Source organism: Moschus berezovskii, chromosome 8 (assembly GCF_049115385.1).
Source record: "Moschus berezovskii isolate FMDL1 chromosome 8, NW_MosBer_1.0, whole genome shotgun sequence".
In the NCBI taxonomy this organism is placed as follows: domain Eukaryota; kingdom Metazoa; phylum Chordata; class Mammalia; order Artiodactyla; family Moschidae; genus Moschus; species Moschus berezovskii.
This window is the reverse complement of record NC_142467.1, coordinates 64934463-64951577: the sequence shown is the minus strand read 5'-3', so window position 1 is coordinate 64951577 and position 17115 is coordinate 64934463. Positions and strand designations below refer to the sequence as shown.

At 52.5% G+C, this 17115-nt stretch overlaps 1 protein-coding gene across 1 annotated transcript; it reads left to right on the top strand.

Annotated features, from left to right (window-relative positions):
• Positions 1-5732: 5732 nt before the first annotated feature.
• Positions 5733-7209, top strand: LOC148777082 (uncharacterized). Its single transcript, XM_088838369.1, has 2 exons — positions 5733-6188; positions 6934-7209. Exons 1-2 carry the CDS (start codon positions 5733-5735, stop codon positions 7207-7209), a joined length of 732 nt encoding a protein of 243 aa, XP_088694495.1.
• Positions 7210-17115: the final 9906 nt, after the last annotated feature.

Genomic DNA, 17115 nt, shown 5'->3' with positions numbered 1-17115 from the left:
AATCTACCTGCAATTCAGGAGACTTGGGTTTGATCTCTGGGTCGGGAAGATTCCCTTGAGAAGGGAATGGCAACCCACTCCAGTACCCTTGCCTGGAGAATTCCATGGACAGAGGGGCCTGGCGGGCTACTGTTATAGTCCATGGGTTAGCAGAGTCGAACAAGACTGAGCGACTTACACGCACACAACACACAAGAATGTGAAGCAATTAGAACCTTCATACATTGCTGTTGGGAATGTAAAAATGGTATAACCATTTTGGAAACAGTTTGGCAGTTTCTTATTTAAATGTGCACTTACTATGTGATTAAGTTGTTCTTATTTATTTTTGGCTATCTGGGTCTTCGTTGCTGTGCAGGCTTTATTCTAGCAGCAAGCAGAAGCTACTCTTTAGCTGTGGTGCACAGGCTTCTTTTGTTGCGGAGCATAGGCTCTAGGGTGCAAGGGCTTCAGGTAGCTTGGTTCCTGGGCTCTAGAGCACAGGCTCAATAGTGTCACTATTGAGCTTAGTTGCTTTGCAGCATGTGGAATCTTTTCAGCAGGGATTGAACTTGTGTTTCCTGCATTAGCAGGCAGATTCTTTAGCACTGAGCCACCAAGGAAGCCTGTGATCAAGCTATTTGAATCCAAAATATTTACCTAAGAGAAATGAAGACTATGCCCATTTAACTCCTGTATATAACTATTCAGAGCAGCTTTTTATTTATAATGGAAACAGTGGAAATGCCTCTACACAGATGAATGGATAAACACATTGTCATGCCATACAATGTTATACTGCTCACTGATAAAAAGGAGCAAACTGTGTCACAGTAGGAATGAGTCTTAAAATGTGGAACTAGAAGTCACATATTAAAGAATACATATTGTGTGGTTTTATTTATTCTAGAATGTAGCTCTACCATCAAAAAGCAAATCAGTGGTTGCTTGGAGTTGTGAAGCAGAAAGAGGATTACCTGAAAAGAGGTATTTCTGTATGTTAATTTGGGGGCTGTCACATGGGTGTATAGATTTGTTATGATTGTTCAGTCGTGTCCGACGCTTTGCGACCCCATGGACTGCAGCACGCCAGGCTCCCCTGTCCTTCACCATCTCCTGGAGCTTGCTCAAACTCATGTCCATTGAGTTGAGATGCCATCCAACCATCTCATCCTGTCTCCCCCTTCCCCTCCTGTCTGCAATCTTTCCCGGCATCAGGGTCTTTTCCAATGAATTGGCAAAATTTTTGCGTTGGTGGCCAAAGTATTGGAGCTTCAGCTTCATCATCAGTCCTTCCGATGATTGACGGGTTTGATCTTGCTGTCCAAGGGACTCTCAAGAGTTTTCTCCAGCACCACAATTTGAAAGCATCAGTTCTTTAGCGCTCAGCCTTCTTTATGGTCCAACTCTCACATCCATACATGACTACTGGAAAAACCATAACTCTGACTAAGTGGGCCTTTGTCCCCAAAGTAATGTCTCTGCTTTTTAATACACTGTTTAGGTTTGTCATAGCCTTTTTTCCAAAGGGACTTCCCTGGTGGCTCAGACCCAAAGAGCAAGTGTCTTTTAATTTCATGGCTGCAGTCACAATCTGCAGTGATTTTGGAGCCCCCAAAAATAAAGTCTGTCACTGTTTCCATTGTTTCCCCACCTATTTGCCATGAAGTGATTGGGACAAGCTGCCATGATCTTAGATATTTGGTGGACCATGTACTTTACAGTGTATATAAATTAGACCTTGATAATGTTGATTTTTTTAAAGATGACTATATAACATGAATTAAAATTATTATCAAACTAAAGAGATCGAGATAATATGGCATTGGTACCAAGCAAGTCAAAGAGAGGGACAAAACAATAATTTTAAGAAACTGACTTGAGTTTGAAACAGTTAAGAATTTAGAATGCGGGTTATGCTTTGGTATTTTAAATCAGGTTGAGAGAGAAATGATATATCCATAAATGACGTTGAGTCAACTGACTAATCATTCAACATATAAAAATTAGAGCCTTATCTGTTACCACTTACAAAAAATAAATTCTATATGGATTCAGGAATTAAGTCTATTAAAAGAGAAAAGCTGACAGAGAGATGGGGCAGCCCTGCCTGGGCCTAGGGGTCCACTGAGTCTCACTTTGCTTGGAATCCCCCCCTGGGTAAACCTGTGGTGCTGGAGACGCCCAGGCCTTGTGCCCCTCACCTCCACCCCACGGTGGGCTGGGGATCTCCTGTCTTGAGCCCTTAGGCTAACGACTAACTCTGAAGTCTGCTTCTCCAGGCTGTCCTAGTACTGAGGCTCAAGTCTCCATTCTGTACAGTGGCCTAATAGTGATGCACTTTGCAGCTTGAAAGTCTGTAGTGAGGACTGTGCAGGAATCACTCAGTGGGGTAAGACACTAGGCGAGTGATGACAAATGCCCGTCTCCTCTCTCTGAGCAGTAGCACCAGGCCTGGGAGAGAAGCTGGGGCTACTGGCTCCATGGGGGAAGGTAGACGTTCGGCACATCTGTCCTTGCACGGCCGTCTCACTTCATGCTCACTAGTGACCAGGGAAGAACGACAGAGGAGGGGCCACAGAGATGGAGACCAGAGATCCAGGCCTTGGCTGCATTCCCAAGGAGCCTGAGGCATCCAGGTAAGGAGAGGTCCAGATGGCCCCAGGCAGCAGAATAGATGCTTGAGACCCCTCTCACCTTCTGCTGGAGGCCCTGGGGGACTCTGAGTCTCCGGGCACAAGTCTCCCAATGAGTTCACTGGCCCCATCATGGAGAACTGATCTGATTTCCGGAAGATGCCTGCCTGCCCTTTGTCCCCCTGAGTCTCTGGGAAGGCTCCGGATTCAGCTGAATTAAGAGGCAGGTGATGATCACGGGTGTTGGGTGCTTGGGCAGGAGTCTCCATGGTAACGGAACCATCTGGCTTTCTTGCCTGGCACCAGGCCTTATGACTTCATGATAGAATCTTCTCTACTAGGCAGAGAGGTTTCCCAGGGGGAAGAGGAGGCCAGGAGGAAGGGACCTGCCAAGGAGGCTTTGTCTTTTCACCCAGAGTTTGAAGATGAAACTTGATCCTGTCATGACTCAGGGATGCTGCTGACTCTGCAACGGCCGCTGGAGGTGCCATCTGGGGGGAGATAGTGTAAACAGCATTGTGTGCTGGCCACCTTTGGCCAAGCCCCCTGGAGAGTTGGTGGAGGCAACCCTGACCTCTTTCGGTCCTGGCTGGCTGGTGGAGTGGAGCCAGGACCACGGTGGGAAAAACTGAGGTCTGGGAGAGCTGTTGGCCCACCACTGGGAGGTCCAACTGGGGCAGCACCACTGCATGGCAGGACGGGTTAAGGCCTAGGGAAGCCCAGCCCACAGAGGGGCCTGCGGTCATGGCGATGGGCCTCTCCCCACAAGCTGCTCGCCAGAAGAGCCCTGTCAATCTTCATCCTTGTGTCAGAGCCCTTCATCCACACAGCCAGCCATCCAGTCAACCTGTGTGAGGTAGTGTCTCCTGGGGCTGTTGAAATAAGTCACTGCAAACTGGGTGGTTCACACAGTGCAAACTTATTCTCTCACAGTTCTGAAGGTCAGGAGCCAAAATCAAGGTGTTGACTGGGTCCTTCTTGGGAGCTCAGAAGGAGAGTCTGTTCCCTGCCCCTCTCCTAGCTTCTGGTGGTTGCTGGCGGTCCTTGGCATTTCTTGGCTGTGTCAGTATTGCTCCAATCCCTGCCTCCATTGTCACGTGGCATTCTCCCTGTGTCTGTGTCCAAATGTTCTTCATCTTATAAGGATACCAGTCATTGGATTTGGAGTCCACTCTAATCTAGGATGACCTCATCTTCACTGGATTCCATTTGGAAAGAGCCAATTTCTAAGTAAGGTCTCTTTCACAGCTACCAGGGGTTAGGACCTCCTATCTTACAGGGGATGGCCCTTTAAGGGATGTTCAACCCTCAATACCATGTAAGTCACAGTGAAAAGAGCAGAGGCTTCAGAGCAGGGCAGACTCAGGCTCAAACCCCGGCACCACTGCTAGTCTGTCCTGTTTTCTTGACCCAGCAAAGCTGGAAAGGCAAGTCTGTCCCTTTGTGCTTCTAAGGATTCCCAGAGAGAGAGGACTGACAGCACAGTGCCCGGGGGGTGTCTGGGGAGTGGCAGAAACTCAGCAAAGGTGGCTTGAGTGGGGCATGTGGGACTCAGAGGAGGGCCTGGTCCCCTGTCTCCAGGAGCTCACAGTCAGCAGGGTCGCAGGCACTGACCAAGGGTTAAGACTTGGGACAGGGACCTTGTGCTCAAGCTGTACACAGGAGTTGGGGCAAGCATGGACCACATGGCCTGTGGCAGAAGGTGGCACTCCAAGCCCAGAGGCCCCATCCAGGATCAGGAAGCCAGGGTCAGAACACAGTAGGTCCCTCCTGTGTGACCCAGAAGCCATGTGTGCAACCCATGGACCTGACAAAGGTGGAACATGGGCTGGCTTTTCACTGACAGGTGCTCTGGGTGCCTCTGTCCCCTCAGGGCCTGGACGGTAATTCCTTGTTCTCCACCCGACCCTACCCTAAGACCTGGCTTCTCCCTCCTAGTGACACTGAGTCTGGTAAGGACTTTTTTCCTGGCCAAGCCCAGTTCAGCATTCTTTCTTTCTTCCTCTTTCTTTCACTTCAACCTTGCTTTTATTCTTTCATTATTTGGTATCTACTGTGTGTCTGGGCTGTTGTAGACTCCAAGGATATAGAAGACAGATGGGCCTTGCCTAGGTGAAATTTATAAAAAGTGAGATGAAAGGCATTAATCAAGTAATCGTGCAGACGAATGTTTCACAGCAGAGGAATGGGTGCTCTGAATAAGTCCCAGGGTGGTGGGAGTCAATGGTAGAATGAAACAACCAAGCCAGGAGTTAGAGAAGAGACCCTAGGCCAGGAGCTGGAGAAGTAGTCCACTAGGAGAAAGGAGAGGGGAGAGAGTCCAGGCAGGAGCGTTAGCACATGCAAAGGCCCTGTGGCAAGAGGCTAGTTGTCAAGTAAGAAGGACCTAGGGAAGGTCTGCCTGGCTGGAGTGGACAGAGTGCAGGGCATGTACATGTGTGCTAAGTCTCTTCAGTCAAGTCCAACTCTTTGCGACCCACGGACAGTAGCCCGCCAGGCTCCTCTGTCCATGGAGCTTCTCCAGGCAAGAATACTGGAGTGGGTTGCCATGCCCTCCTTCAGGGGGTCTTCGCAACTCAGGGATCAACCCCTTCTGTGTCTCCTGCATTGCAGGCAGATTTTTTTTTTACTGCTGAGCCACTGGGAAGCCTGTAGGGCATTCTAGATGCACAGAAAGTCAGCAGGTTAGACCCATCGCTTGTTGGAAAAGTATCAGTTGAGTAAAACAAGACGGATCACACATGGAGTAGGCAGACCACTGATAAAGAAAAGTGTTTCAGTTCTGAAGTGAAGGGCAAGGAGATCCAGAGTCAGCTGGGGGAGGCGGGAGTTGGGAAGGCTGCTCAGAGCAGATTTGGGCACAGGCTCTGAAGCAGGACCTACTTGCTTTGACTGAGAAAGGACAGAATGCTGACTGGTGTGTCCAGGAGGGAGAAGGAGGCACTGTGAGACCGCAGGTGCCAGCAGGCTCGGTGCCCTGAGGCTGTGGGTAACCTGACCCTGGTTGGGAGCCACCCTGCAGAGCCAGGCAGAGCCACATTTGGAAAACCCCTCTAGCCTCCAGTGTTGGCAGGAGCAGGGGAGGGAAAGCTGGAGGGGCTGAGGGAGGTGGGTGCCATGACAGATGGAACACGCTTCTCTTCCCAGATGTCCCAGGAGAGCTGCAAGGCTGAGTCCAGAGTCTTGTCCTCTCCAAGGCTCCTGGAGGAGGACAGCCCAGAGCCCCCATCCCAGCAACTGCCGGCCACCAGTTCAAGGGTCAGCGAGTCCCTCGGCAACCGTGACCTCTCCCATGGGCCCCTGATGGCCCTGGAGTACCTGCCCTTCTTCCGCACCTACGGGCAGCTCCTGACTGAGGAGGAGTTTGCCTCACAGCCTGAGGTCTTCAGGGACCAAGGAGGAGAACAGAGTGTCAGAGAGGAGGACTCGGAGCTGCCCAGCGGCTTCTTCCCTTACTATCGCTCCAAGGAGGAGAGTTTCCCCAGTCTGGCTCTCCCTGGCAGGTCATGTGCAGGCTCCCGTGACCCTCCTGCCAGGAGAGGGGTGCAGGCCACAATCCGTGGTGACTGCTCCGTGAGTCAGGGAGACTACAGAGGGTGTGTGGAGCAGCACTGGCTGCCCCGGGGCCCTTCAGACCTCTCCCAGGGCCCTGACCCCAGTAGGCTTGGCCAGGCCCCCCGCCTCCCCCAGGGTCAGCTGGAGAAGTGTGTCATTGGTTAAGGGCACCGAGGCTGGAGGCAGACTGCCTCACTCAATCCTCGCTTGGCCACTTACTCGGAAAGTAGCCTGGGAATTGTGTTTTAAGCTTATGATTCTCAGTTTCCTTATAAAGACAGAAAATAGTAGTAGCTACTATTTGTTTAGTTCTCAGGCTCCCAGACAAATGATTCATGTGTGCCATTTCATTTTTCTTAATAAGACTCCTATGAGGTAGGTGTTATTATTCCCATTTTATGGAATGAGGCTTGGAGAAGTTAAGCAACTTGGTTAGATACTCCGCTCTCAAGAGCAGTCCGGGATTTGACCCAAAGCCCATGCCCCACAGAGTCACTAATAGCCGCTTCCAGCACCATGAAACTGGCACCAATCCCTGTGCCTGCAAGACGGAGGCGGTGGGATAAGTGGGTTCTAATCCCAGCTGGGAGCCCGGGCGGGGGTTGAGGGGGTGACCTTCGCCGCTGAGAACTTCCCTTCTGTAGATCAGGCACGCCTCTCACTTCTTCTCCTAGTGCTACTGTGGAGTGGAGGCCTAGGCCAGCCCTGGGTGTCAGACCGAACCTAGGAGCCTGGCTGACGGTCTTGTCTCTCCCTGACCCAGGCTGGACCAGCAGACCTCACCTCCGGGCGCTCTCACTCAGCCGCCTGCTGCCCCATCCTGCTGGTCTCAGCTGGGCATTCCCATGACAGCGGCCTGGATGCCCCTCTGTCCAGCGACGTTGCCTTTGGGGCCCAGGCCCTTCATGCTTCAGGACTCGTGCCTTACTACAGAAGCCCTGAGAAGGGGCTGCACATGAGCCCTGGGCCCCCCGCCTCCCCACTGTGGGGCCAGGAGTCCACAGGAAAGCTGCCCAGGCCCAGGGCAGCCACACTGTGAGGGAGCAGGATCTGGTGGTGGCAGGAACCACCAGCGAACAGCCCCCAGTACCTGATGATCAGCACACAACTGGGAAGTGACTGGGGGCAAGGCTCCAGGGCTCAGCTTGTCCTGGGACTGAAGCTGGCCTGGGACCACAGCCCCTAGGCCTTCATTTTCCCCTCTGGAGGAAGGCACCCAAGCCCCCAAGCCCAGGCTCTCCTGTTGGTCTCGAAAGAAGACCCTGCACCCTACTAGTGGGTGGCTTGACCCCAGGGTCTGAGTCAGCAGAGGAGAGCTCAGCCTGCACCCCATGTTCAGCCACACCCCCAGGAAGTGACCCCACCACCCTGGCTGCTCCCACTCCTCTGTCCTAGCTGGAAAACCTGCCCAATGGAGAGCAGCTGTCCCAGGAGTGCCTCCACAAAGGGGAGGGAGCAGGGTTTGCCTGAACACTTGATAGGTGCAGAGATCAGAGACTGGTTTGTAAATAAATCATTCCACTCCCAGGGTTGGACTTGGTGCACTAATTTGATGCTTTGGAGTAATACTTGTGGCTTCCGTTGATGGAACATGTGCTGTATGCTAGGCACCTCACAGAGATCATCTCCATAATCCTGAGGTGCAGACACTGGTGTCATCTGCATTCTACAGCTGAAGAAACAAGCTCAGGGAGGTCAAGTAATGTGCCTGAGCTCACACAGTTCATAGAGAGCAGAGTTGGGATTCACACCCAGGTCGGTCTGACCTGGGCCCTGAGCACGTGAACACTTGCCCTCATGCTCTGCCTCGGGGAGTCTTGACAGCCAGGAGAGAGTCAGCTACTGCCCGCCACACTGCCCTGGGCCTGCCCCCACCTCCCTCCTCCTCACTGCCCCTCTGCCTTTCCTTCTCCAGCTCCCTGCTCTTTGGAGCCACGTGTGTCTGCCGAGCCCCTGCCTACTTGGACCGCGTGGACATGTTGTCTGGTACCCCAACTCCAGGTTCGCCCCCTGTGCTGCAGCAGAGGGCCCCGAGGCTGAAGCAGGCGGGTGAGGACAGTCTGCTGCACCTGGCCCTGCGCACGCGGGCGTGGCCCCTGTTTGAAACCGTCCTCAGTGCCAGTCACCCCCGTCATGTCCCATGCCCACAGCCACCCTGTCTCACAGCGCTGGTTCCCTGACCCCTTCTTCTGACCCACACACCCTGGTGGCTGATTGCTGTTCCTGGCCAGGGGCATGCCTGCCCCTGCTCCCCACTCTTCCTGAGGATGGGGAAGTTGAGGAGGACGGGAAGGAAAGCAGTCATTCATACTTCAGGTACATGCAAGCTTTTCTTCTAAAAAAAAGTTTCGTTTTTGTTTCCTACGATTTCCCTTTGGACTGGGATACTTGGGGCTGGGAGTATGATGGATGAAATCTGGTGGCCTTGCTGGAAGACTCCTTGGCTTGGCATGAGGGGATTGGCCTGATCCCTTGTGTGTTCCTCAGAGCCGGGTCTGGGCTGGGTCAGTGCTTGCTGGCATCCCTGAGCCCTTGCTGCCCTCGTACAGTTGGGAGGTGTGTCTGGGTGTGTGTTAGAAACCAGGGCCACCCTCTTCTATGCTTTCTGAGCTGGTCCCCAGGGGTGACTCCCTGGTCCTGTGTGTGGGGCTCATAGAGCGCATGTCGGGCTGGGAGCCCTGCCGCCAAAAACCGTTATCTCCTGAGCAAGCGAGCGGGCCCTCACTTGCTCATGGGGCTGAAGAGACCCTGGAGCTTTTCAAGACTGGGAGCTCTCTTGAGGGAGTGGCTTGCAGGAAGGATCTGGGGCAGAGAGGTCCTGGGTGGGAGGGTGGCAGGGCTTATCTTCAAGAGCAGGTTGCTTCTCATCCATCCGGCTAGCACCGGCCAGGAGCTGCTCTGGGTCAATACAGACGTGAACACAGTTGAGAACACAGAGGCTGGAGCAAGGGTGAGAGGTAGCGTCCGCTGAGTGTTTATTGTGCGCCAACCACAGTGCCGAGCACTGTACGTCATGTAACATGTTGATTTTGAGTTTGATACCACTTCAGCTAGGTACTGTTAGCAGCCCCATTTTACAGAGAAGGAGTTCCAGGCACAGGGGGATTAAATGGCCAACCAAAGAATACAGATCTAGAAAGCTACAGTCCACAGGGTTGCAAATAATTGGACATGACTGGCAACTGAGCACAGCACAAAGCACAGACATTTAATATGAGCACGGACTCCAGAGCTAGATAGTGTTTGGATCCTGGCTCTAATGCTCTCCAGCTCTGCATTCTTTGTCTGGCCATTTAATCCCCCTGTACCTGGACAGCCTCCTCTGTCAAATGGGGCTGCTAACAGTACCCAACTGAAGTTCTACCGAACTCAAAATCAACAGCTATGTCCATGTAATATATTGGGCTCTCCTGGTGGCTCAGATGGTAAAGAATCTGCTTGCAATGCGGGAGACCTGGGTTCAGTCCCTGAGTTGGGAAGATCCACTGGAGGAGGGCATGGCAACCCACTCCAGTAATCTTGCCTGGAGAATCCCCATGGAGAGAGGAGCCTGGCAGGCTATGGTCAATGGGGCTGCAAAGAGTCGGACATGACTGAGCGACTAAGTACGGCACATGTAACATATTATCTCAAAGCTTAGTTATGTTTATATTGTGTTTGTTAGTCACTCAGTGGGCTTCCTTGGTGGATCAGATGGTAAAGAATCTGCCTGCAATGCTGGAGACCCAGGTTTTATCCCTGAGTTGGGAAGATCTCCTGGAGAAGGGAATGGCTACCCCCTCCAGTATTCTTGCCTGGAGAATTCCATGACAGAGGAGCCTGGCTGGCTACAGTCCATGGGTAGCAAAGAGTCAGACACCACTGAACGACTAACACTTTCAGTAGCTTAACATAACAATAAGCACGTATTTTCTCCCAGCATCAGTTCAGTTCAGTTCAGTTCAGTCGCTCAGTCGTATCCGACTCTCCGCGACCCCATGAATCACAGCACACCAGGCCTCCCTGTCCATCACCAACTCCCGGAGTTCACTCAAACTCATGTCCACAGAGTCGGTGATGCCATCCAGCCATCTCATTCTCCGTCGTCCCCTTCTCCTCCCGCCCCCAACCTTTGCCAGCATCAGTCTTTTCCAGTGAGTCAACTCGTCGCATAAAGTGGCCACAGTATTGCAGTTTCAGCTTTAGCATCAGTCCCTCCAATGAACATCCAGGATTGATCTCCTTTAGAATGGACTGGTTGGATCTCCTTGCAGTATAAGGGATTCTCAAGAGTCTTCTCCAACACCACAGTTCAAAAGCATCGATTCTTCGGCGATTAGCTTTCTTCACAGTCCAACTCTCACATCCATACATGACCACGGGAAAAACCATAGCCTTGACTAGACGGACCTTGGTTGGCAAAGTAATGTCTCTGCTTTTTAATATACTATCAAGGTTGGTCATAACTTTCCTTCCAAGGAGCAAGCGTCTTTTAATTTCATGGCTGCAATCAGCATCTGCAGTGATTTTGGAGCCCAAAAAAATAAAGTCTGACACTGTTTCCACTGTTTTTCCATCTATTTCCCATGAAGTGATGGGACCAGATGCCATGATCTTTGTTTTCTGAATGTTGAGCTTCAAGCCAAACTTTTCACTCTCCTCTTTCACTTTCATCAAGAGGCTTTTGAGTTCCTCTTCACTTTCTGCCATAAGGGTGGTGTCATCTGCATATCTGAGGTTATTGATATTTCTCCTAGCAATCTTGATTCCAGCTTGTGCTTCTTCCAGCCCAGCGTTCCTCATGATGTACTCTGCATATAAGTTAAATAAGCAACATCTCCCAGCATCAAGGCTCAGCAATCTGAGAGCAGCTTGGCTGGGTGCTTGTGGCTTGGGATCTCTCATGAAGCTGCAGGTAAGATGTTGACCAGGGCTGCAGCACCTTGAAGGCTTGACTGTGGACTGGAGGATCTGCTTCCTGCCTCACATGGGTGGCAAATCTGTGCTGGTTGTTGGCAGGAGGCCTCCGCTCCTCACCTCAAGGGCCTTTCCACAAGGCTACCTGAGCAGCCTCACAACATGGTGACTGACTTCCCCAGACTGATCGATCCCAGAGACAGAAGCTGGAATGCCTGTTACAGCTGAGCCCTCGAAGTCACACAGTGTCACCTCTGCCACACTCTGTTGGCCACACAGGTGAGCTCTAATTCAGTGTGCAAAGAGACCTCACAAGGGCGTGAGTGGTCAGAAGCATTGGGGGCCATCTTGGAGACTGGCTACCCTAAGATATAGTGCCAAATTCTGGGGGTTCATGGGGAGAAGGGGCTCATTCACCAGAGCAGGCTCTGGAGTTAGGGTAGGAGAGTCAGAAGAAAGTAGTCTTAACTCTACACTTGGGAGGAATGTGCTAAGACAATGATTGTATCCCCAGTCCCCAGATTATACCTAGTTTCTGGTAGGTTCAGTTCAGTTCAGTCGCTCAGTCATGTCTGACTCTTTGCAACCCCATGGACTGCAGCACGCCAGGCTTCCCTGTCCATCACCAACTTCCGGAGCTTGCTCAAACTCATGTTCATTGAGTCAGTGATGCCATCCAACCATCTCATCCTCTGTTGTCCCCTTCTCCTCCTGCCATCAGTCTTTCCCAGCATCAGGGTTTCTGGTAAGTACTCAGAGGTTAAGTGTTGGATAAAGCATCAATAAGGCAGAAAAGGGGCCCAGTGTGATTTTATGTGTCTAAAGTTAGGGGAGGAGTGGTCATTATGAGGTGCCTGGACGGCAGTCAGGAGGGAGAAGGTGGGGGTCCCCTTAGGCAGTGTTCCTGCAGTGGAGAGGGGGCTGCAGCTACCATGGGGCAGCGGGCAACTTCCCTTCTGTCCACTCCCCTGCAAATGAACTTGAACCTCATTTAAGGCTGGTTCTCTTCAGCCTTCTCCCTTGGCAAATCTTTTGTCACTTAGGAAGTCTCTATTTAGGAGAAAATCGAATCCATATGGTTTTGAGATTTTGTTCTTTGAAGTCTTTTTCTTTGTAGTCGCATCAAAAATGAGATGTCCTGGGAGTCCTTCACATCTCCCCTCTCTTAAAAACAGGAAGTTGCTCTTTGCCATGTTCATGCTTACCCTGGATCTGAGAGCCATGGGTTTGGGTGGGTCCAGAGCTGAGTTTGTTACTCAGACTCTTTCTTCAAGGTGTGGGGTCTTAAGTCTGGTCTCAAATTTCTTTTTTTACTTTTAAATATTTATTTATTTGCTTAGCTGTGCCAGGTCAGAATTGCAACACGCAGGATCTTTGATCTTGGTAGCGGCATGCAGGACCTTTAGTTGCAGCGTGTGGGATCTAGTTCCCTGGACAGGGATCAAACCTGGACCCCCTGAATTGGGAGAGTGGAGTCTTAGCCCCTGGACCACCAGGCAAGTCCTCATCAGGCCCATGAGAGGTTCACTCTGGCACCTTCAGACTCCTCCTGAGCCTCCGTGTCAGCACCTCTTTCAGTGCCCAAGTGTATACTGGCTCTGACTGCCAGCCTGGCGCAGGGAAAGTAGGCCAGGAACCTCTCCCCCTTGCCACAGGTAAGCCTTTCCCTCTTGAGAGCCCCAAATGCTGTGCAGCAGCGCCCTCTGCTGGCAGGTCTTAAGAAGACATCCACCTCTGGCATCTTGGTGGTCCAGAATTTCACGCTTCTACTTTGCTGCCAAAGGCAGAGAGGAAATTGAGGCCTGGGCCTGCCCAAGGTGCCCCCAGTGAGCAGCAGCACCAGAAGCAGAGCCCAGGCAGCCCAGCATCCTGGCAGCTTCTTTCCCCCCCTCACTTCAAGCCAATCACCTCTATTTTTTGACTTGGAGCATCTAATTGAATGGACCCTAGACCCAAATACAGTCAGAACATGGCTCTGAATAGACTTTCTCAGAGAACTGTAAGTAAGAAATCCTGTCCCAAATGAAGAACTTCAGTAGCACCTTGAAAATCAGGCCTCAGAACCAGACACAGGGATGGGACCCCAGAATTCCCATTATCTGAGGCTGGCACAGGGTGATGCAGGAGGTCCAAACACCCAAGGAAGACAGCCAGCCATACCCATGGCTGTGGGGAGTGGTTAAAGGTCCCTCAACGGAGGGGAGCAGAGCCATCTGAGCAGAGGTGCTGAGCAGGGGAAAGACAGGTGGGAGACAAGGTGTGGGGTGAGAGGTGACAGCTGTAGCTTGGAGAGGGCCCAGATGAGGGCCCTGAGGGTCCCCAAGTGGAAAGAGGAGCAGGGGATGAACTCTGAGGGTAGAGAGAGAGCAGGGTCTCTGCCACGGGAGGTCAGGCAGGAGCAGCAGCTGGCCCTGGTGTAGTAGGCGGGCGCAGGCAGGGGACTGGGCTGGGCCTAGAGTGTTGAGGATGTAGAGACTCGAGGCTGGAGGGACTCAGGGTGCAGGAGGCTTCCAGCCTGGGGACCTTCCCTGACTGCTACCTGCCACACAGTTCGCCCAGTGTTCTCAGTCACCCGCTGTGGCATCTCAGACAAATGGTCCCCTCTCTGACAGAGACCTTCCGAGAGCAGAGACTGATGCCGACTGGAAAGGACAAGTGAGGAACGGGGTGTGCTCCCCTGACTGTCAGAGAACCGCCCATCTGCGTATCCTCGCCGCCATTGCGGTGGAAGCCGCTCTGGGCTTACTTTTGGGGAAGGAGCCGAGGAGAAAAGGAACTGGGGGTCCTTCTGGCCCTAGTGCCCCAGGGAGTTGATGTCTCTTTGCCTCATTTGCTTTACCTTCTCTCTTCCAAGGGTGGAATAGAGTGTGCACAGCAGCATCGCAAACGCTGCTCCAGTGCAGGGATGCCAGGACTGAACAGCAGCCCAGAGCCCTCCCCAGACTCAGCGTCCTGCCGGGTTCTCTGGCCGCCCCCGGCTGCAACGAGAACTGGCTCCTCCCTGCCTCCCTCGGTGGTAAACCTCGTGGGCAGATCTATAGTCCACATTCAGGGATGGAGCACAGAGCTTCCTTCTGGAAAGGAGCTCACACCCTTGGCACTGCTGCAGCTCATTAGCAGTTCAAGCAGCCACTTTCTGGGCTCAGGAGGCTGTCCCAGGGCTCCGGGGCCTCTGCCTGCCAACTCAGGACCTTCCTGTTTAGTGCCAAACTGAGGGACTGAGGGAATGACAGCACCCCATCCCCCGGCACCTGCTGGGTGGTCCTCCAAAAGAGTGGATCTGGGGGAACTGGCAGGCTTGCCACCTGTGGATGGGCTCCAAGGTGAGTTCACAAAATGACCACTCTTTGGAGACCTTTGATTTCTCATAACTGTCCTGGCATGTGTCCCAAGCATGGTGGGGCACAGTTCGGTTGGTTACTACTGGTAGCCCTCACTTGTCTCAGCCCTTTTAGGATCAAGCCTCAGTGGCAGACTCTGTCTTGCTGTGGAGGAAGGCGCCCTGGGCGCTGTCGTGCCATGATGGCCTGGAGGGTGTGACATAGCTCTGTGTGTGGGGGGGAAGGGTGGGCCCAGCAGAGGCCCCTCCCCCAGACCTTATCCCCTGCCATTTCCTGCAGCCTCAGGTGCTAAAGCAAGGTGCCCTGCTGGGACCCAGCAGGACACTGGGGGTGCCAGGGAGCTCTCAGTCCACATAGCTAGATCATGTTTCTAGTAAGCATGCACCTCCAGCTGGGGCCTGGCTGGGTGCAGGACCTGCCTCCAGAGCAGGATTGAGAGAGAGATGACTGCCCCCCCCCCCGCCACCTTTCAGGCTGGACAATGCAGGCTGAGCCTGTAGGGAGCTGGGTCCCTGAAGAGTTTGACATGACCTTGGCCCTCCAGGTCCTGCTGTCTCTGGGCCCAGGGCACCTTGAGGGCCACAGCTGGGATGACAGTAAGCATCCCTGCCTGGGGATGGACAGGGAAGAGAGAGTCCATGGCTGATGGGGCTCAGCACAGGCCCAGCGAGACAGGAGCACCCCACTGCCATTGCAAGGCAAGGGGCTGGACAGGAAGGTGGGAGGCATGAGAAATGTGTGGGGAAAGGTCAAGAGCAATCTGTTAGGTTGTTCCTAGAATGCCTCCCCAGCTCACAGTTCTGGGGTCGTGAGACCCAACCTCCCTATTCCCTCTATGAGCCGTCTTGTCTCTGTTTTACAGGTGTACACAGTAAAACCAGCAGGAGAGTCTTTGTGACCTAACGGTAGGGTCTGGCTGGGCAATGTGAAGTCTGGAGGGCAGTCTGGGAGGCTGGAACCACTCATCTCCCATGTGGAATTTCTTCCTCAGGGAAACCTCCATGTTGCTCTAAAGCCTTTTAGCTGATTGGATGAAGTTTGCTCATTTATCAAGGATAAACTCCCTGACTTAAAATCAGTTGGCTGCCACATCCACACATTCTCTTCACAGCCACACCTAGATTAGTGTTTGATTAAGTCACTGGGTACTGTCACCAGCCAAGCTGACACATAAGACCATCCCTGGGGTGACACCAGTGCCTACTCACAGCCACTGTGAGAAGAAAGTGAGACTGTGCAGAGGCTCTGACTTGAACATGTCTTCAGGGCAAGGCAGCACTGGCTCCATGGGCTTGTCTGGAGCGTGCGGGTAGAGACAAAGGGGTATACATTTGGGGGTGGTAGGAAGTGTCTCAGTCAAGGTGGCTGAGCTGGGTTTGGGCCTGCTTGTCTGCTGGGGATGGGGGCTGGTCAGACGGCCTTGGGGGTGAGGCATCAGTAGCTTCTGGGCCCTGTAAGGTTCACACTTCCAGAGGCACTGTGTGCTTGCTACCTGGCCACCCAGACATCATGTCTAGGCAGCAATCAGAGGAAACTTCCAGGCTAGTCTCACCCCTCCTGAAGGCCTGGCCAGGGACAGGCTGAGAGTTTCCAGGGCCCTAGAAATTCCTAAGTGGCCCGGGTGCTCTCAACAGGGGACTCTGTGCCCTCAGCCAGGGGTGCTGCCGGACCTTCAGATCTGGTGGGGTCTCCCCTGGGTGGTCCACTGTGGCAGCCAGGTTTTTGGGAATAAGCTCAAATCTGTTCAGGCACCGCTAAACCTATAGCTCAGGTGTGACAACTTTCATCTCCTAATTTGACCAGCTTTCTAAAAGATTAAAATCTATGTAAAATTTATGTGACATACAATCATTTTCCTAGGAATGGGGATGGCGGTAACACCTATTTCATAGGGCTGCTGTAGGAGTAAGACCAGGTACAGTGAAGATGCCTGATTTCAGTGCTCAGGACATGTTGGACATGATTAAGATGGTATTTAGAGACGATTTGGAGCCCACCTGGGCTAGGTATTTTCCACACATTATTTCAGTGATTCAGAAATAGACTGGATTTTGAAACCTGGGGGCTTGCGAAAGATGTGGAAGGTGGGCCGGAGAAGAGCCCCTGACTGCCAAAGTTGTTATGGAAAATTGTCTGTCCTTTTTATTTTATTGCAAAGCTGTCTGTGGCTTTCCATCCGCTCAAAGAATCGAGAACTTCTGATTTAGATGATAGCTGGATGTGTGTGCATGCTGTCGCTTAAGTCGTATCCGACTCTGTGACCCCATGGACTATAGCCTACCAGGCTCCTCTGTCAGTGGGATTCTCCAGCCAATAGTACTGGAGTGGGTTGCCATTCCCTTCTGCAGGGGATCCTCCCAACCCAGAGATCAAACCTGTCTCTCCTGTGACTCCTGCGTTGCCACCAGGGAAGCCCTGAGAGTTGGTTATTCAATTACAATTATTCCAGCTCTGTTTTAGCTGAAAAGATGTGTCCATCCAGCTAAATAATTCAGTCACAGAGTGACCTTGGTGTTTGTAATCAAATACTTCCCGACCTCAGATAGCGCCTTCCTCTTTACCTCTTGTCATTTGAAAAATGTCCCTGAAGTCATTTCCAGTGTCTCAGAGATGTGAATAAAGGCAGGTGGATACTGCCTCGCAGGGCCGCGCTCTGTGCCTTTAAGGCCCACTGGGGGCGTGATGTCAGCCGCCCGCGGGCACCCCGA

Excerpts from the sequence above, each read along its gene's own strand:
- LOC148777082 (XM_088838369.1), top strand. The coding sequence starts at position 5,733 with ATGACAGATGGAACACGCTTCTCTTCCCAGATGTCCCAGGAGAGCTGC. Across the intron at positions 6,189-6,933 it reads CAATCCGTGGTGACTGCTCC|GCTGGACCAGCAGACCTCAC; the intron begins GTGAGTCAGGGA and ends TCCCTGACCCAG.